We start from the raw sequence: 3,994 nt of genomic DNA, 5'->3' as shown, positions 1-3,994 counted from the left end.
TACTAGTACTTGTGATTACTTAACATAGTAACTATTGAGTTTATTTGGTAAATAAGGAACAAATTTAGCATGACACAGGTGCACTTACATACATGCAGGCAATACACTCACACACATAAAATAAAAATAATAAACAAAATATTTTTTAAAAGGTGCAAATTACCCCAAAAAGTAAAACTTACTAAATCAACTCTGTGTATCAGTGAAGGTTATATTACTATTTTTTCACAAATAGCAATTGATACAAGACACAAGTACTAGTAAATACTTTCAAAGTACTAAACAAATTCTTAGTATGAAGTATATTAAAAATTAAAGCAAAATTTTGTAAATTTACCTGCTGTAAGTCAACAATATTCACTCGACCTTTAAACAAAAGACAAGCATTTATTTTAAGTTACATTTAAGTGCAACTCAAACAACCTAAGTTCTAACAGATTTAAGTTTTGATAGATCCAAATCCTCCACACAGGACACAGGACAGTATACAATGTATTCAAATGTAATCATTAGCTGATCAATCTTCATGGCTAAAACCATAGTCAATACTGTTCACAAAGCTGCTTTTACCACATCAGACCCAATTATGAGTACCAAATGATACAAGCTAGATAAACCTATGGAAGTTCAATTCTTCTCACAACTGACAATTTATCTAAAAAGACCAAAGAAAATATCTGCAACTAAATTAAATGGAACTTTCCAATTATTTGAAATTGAAAGGTGAAGTATCAGCATAAGAAATCTGTTATATATTGCAAAGAACAGCTCCAATTTTATTAATACTGCTGCAGGAAAAAGAAGAAACAGAACAAACACCAAGGATGCACTATGCTCAGCATTTAACAAAGAACTGTTTCTGTTTCAGTGACATTGTGTACCATTTGCTCAATGTTGTTCAAATTTAAAAAAGACAAAGCAAAAACAACTTTTTGTGTTTGTTCATAATAGCATTTCATATGGACATAACACCAGACTGCAATGAGTTACTGAATTTGTAAATACAAAGTTTTTCTTTTTAAGTAATACAGCCTTAATTTTTGAGAACCTACAATCTTATAAAATCTCTTTCCTCTGTACAATTAAACACCTGATCATTGGTAGCTACTATCTATCTCTGGGTCATTTAGTAAATTATGAAAAAAAAATCACATACACAGTACATTTAACTAAAAACAATAGTATTTGTTAAATTATGACATTTTAAGATATTGTTTGCACGAATCTAGTAAAACGATGTTTATCAAGTTAACAGTTCAGAAGGGATACAGCTCAGCATGTACCAAGGTCCTGGGTTTGATTTCCAACAGTAAGGGGAGGAAACAAAACAAAACAAAAAACAGAAGAGAATGTTCTATAACCTCCAAAAGAATTGATTTAGTTATGATTTTAATGTGTCTTTTTCCCCCTGGACATTCAGGAAAAATAACAGAACACTAAGAGATCACTTGCCAAGTGGGGCGTGGTAGCACACACCTTTAATCTCAGCACTGAGGAGGCAGAGGCAGGTAGATCTCTGTAAGATCAAGGCCAGCCTGGTCTGCATAAGTTTCAGCCCAGCTGGGGCTCTAGGGAGACCCTGTCTCAAAACAGCAAAAACAAAAATAACTTACCACCACGGACATGGAGCTCATCTTTCATTTCTTTACTGATTTGGGCTGGAGTGATATATTCCTTCCCATCAAGTGTATGAACTACTTCTAGCTGTTTCTGGGAGATCAATTTATTCACAATCTCAATGCAGTTCCGCTCTGACAACCTGAGAGAAATTCGGAAAGTTTTAAACAGTGTACTTGATACAATGCTACACAATAAAATTGTTTGAAAGCAGGCTTCCAAAAACTTTGAATAACTTCTACATGACAAAATCTTTTATTAGTATACTGATTGAATAATTTAAAACGAAAACTCGAGTAAACACGTTTACATACACTTTAAAATAGTTTTCTTAATTGATAACACATCAGTGAACTACGATTGTGAAGGTTTTCTCTTCTAGTCCTGGCTTCTGTCTTGAAATATAAAAACTGTGGACATGCTATTTGGGTTAAAAAAAAAAAAAAAAAAACAATACCTGCTGTACTTTTAATTTTGAAGCAAACTTTTAAACACTCGTGCACTTGGTCTACTGACTAGGAATCTGACTTAGCAAAACCCTAGCCCTGGATTTTGTTTTCTTGTTTTTGTTCTGTTTAAGTCGGTTTGCAGCTCTCAATTCTATAAAACACAGCATCAAGGGACTAGTTTTTAGGCCCATAAGGAATAAAAGAGGAATAAGGACTCGTTTACAGACAAAAATAATTTTATCAGCAGAATCATGTATGTGATCTGTAATACTGGAAAGCTGGACTTGGGTGTCTGGATACTCCCCCAAAGGTTCGTGCGTGTGTAGAAACGTGAGCGGCTTGAACGCCCGAAAAACAACAGTTGGCGTGGTGGGTCTGGCTCAACAGGCACTCGGTCTCCTTTCAAGTCCGCGCTAGGCGCTCCTCTAGGTCCGCTTCCGGCCCCAGGACTGACAGCAGAGGCCAAAACGGAGCCGGGAAGACGCGGCCCGAGTTTAAGGAGGCAGGGGACCGGGAGGTGGGTGGCGCTCGGGGGCTCGGGGATGGGGACGGCGGGGGACCGCGGGGCTCCGGGAGGCTCGGCTGGCTCAACACCGGAGGGGACCAGCACCTCTGCGCGGCCTCGGCGAACTGCGCCCGCTGGAAGTCGGCCGCCAGCCGCCTGATCTCCTCCCAGGCATCCGCCATCACGTTCACGAACGCCCAGACGCCTCCAACGGCTGACACGTCGGCCTGGCTGCGGCGGGTGCCCAGCGGGACGGGTCGCGGCGAGGGCCAAGAGACCTCGCGCTGACGCAGCTCGTGAACACGCGGTGCAGGCGGACCGAGTCGCCCGGCGCCGCCCTCCGCTGGGGCGTGGCCTCTGTGCGTCGGAGCTGCGTTCTGGGCAGGGGCTGGCGGCGGTCCCGCTGCAGACTGTAGGAGAGGAGTCCCGCTCCACAGTCGCAGTCTTGCATATTGCGTGGACCCCGTCTCTGCCGAGGGAAAATTAAGTTGTTTATTTTTTCTTCCTGTTCTCCGTTTGCTTGTGGGGAGAGGATATACTTTCTCTGCCTGTTATTAACCCTGAGCAATCCACCAGGTTAACTTTTACTTGGGCCAAAAGCCAAGTACCTTTGGGGACATGCTACTCAATCAAGTTTTTGTTTTGTTTGCACAAAGCGAATCCATTTGGATCTCATAAACGCTGTGAGGTTGGGTTCTTATGTACTAGAGCTTCTTTTATCTTTCTTATGAGGAAGATAAACTCTGTCAAATAAGGGGATGGACAGGATTGGGAAGCAAAGGTAGCACTCCCCTCTACAGTGAGCTCAGTATAGGAGACATCCATTCACATTCACTTTTGTACCTCACCAGTTCCCCCTTTAATCAGAAGTCTTATTGGTAGTAAAGGGTGTTTTACTTTCTTATTCATGAAATATATTGGTCTAGATAACGTATCCAATGAACAAATACATAATGTGTCTTAAAGTACCTACTTACCTTTCTTCTGGGTTTTTTTTTTTTTTTTGGTCTTTTTGAGACAGGGTCTCCTTGTAGCCCCAGCTCTCCTGGAACTCACTATGTAGACCAGGCTGGCCTTGAACTCACAGAGATCCGCCTGCCTCTGCCTCCCAAGTGCTTCTGTCTTTTTCTATCTCTCTCCACCTTATAGTTGAGTCACAGTCTTTCAGTAAACTAAGAAAGAGTTCCCCCTTTCCGGTAGGCTGGTCAGGAAGCCCCTGCAGTCCTGCCTCCTCCTCCCAGTTCTGGAGCTATAGGCAGGTACCATGAAGTCCAGCTATTTTTTCATGAATTCTGGGGACCTAAATTCAGATTGTGCATGTGTGGGGAACATTTTATCCATGGAGCCATCTTGCCAGTCTCCATTATCAGATATTTTGAATGGGGAACAAACCTGAATGGAGGTTATTTCACTCTTGGCCAAT

At 41.5% G+C, this 3,994-nt stretch overlaps 1 protein-coding gene across 2 annotated transcripts in view; it reads right to left on the bottom strand.

Moving 5' to 3' along the window:
- Ufl1 (UFM1 specific ligase 1) overlaps positions 1 to 2,843 on the bottom strand; it is a 33,635-nt gene extending 30,792 nt beyond the window's left edge. For both annotated transcript variants that reach the window (XM_008839600.3, XM_008839601.3), the window contains exons 1-3: positions 2,677 to 2,843; positions 1,614 to 1,759; positions 338 to 366 (exon numbers count right to left, since the gene is read on the bottom strand). In XM_008839600.3, coding sequence (XP_008837822.1) covers positions 338 to 366; positions 1,614 to 1,759; positions 2,677 to 2,753 — 252 coding nt within the window. In that variant the 5' untranslated portion in view covers positions 2,754 to 2,843. The remainder of the gene's footprint in view (positions 1 to 337; positions 367 to 1,613; positions 1,760 to 2,676) is intronic.
- Between the last annotated feature and the right edge of the window lie 1,151 nt (positions 2,844 to 3,994).

The sequence above is a fragment of the Nannospalax galili genome, unplaced genomic scaffold (genome assembly GCF_000622305.1).
Source record: "Nannospalax galili isolate Female #2095 unplaced genomic scaffold, S.galili_v1.0 scaffold78, whole genome shotgun sequence".
Lineage (NCBI taxonomy): Eukaryota > Metazoa > Chordata > Mammalia > Rodentia > Spalacidae > Nannospalax > Nannospalax galili.
This window is presented reverse-complemented; position numbering and strand designations above follow the sequence as displayed.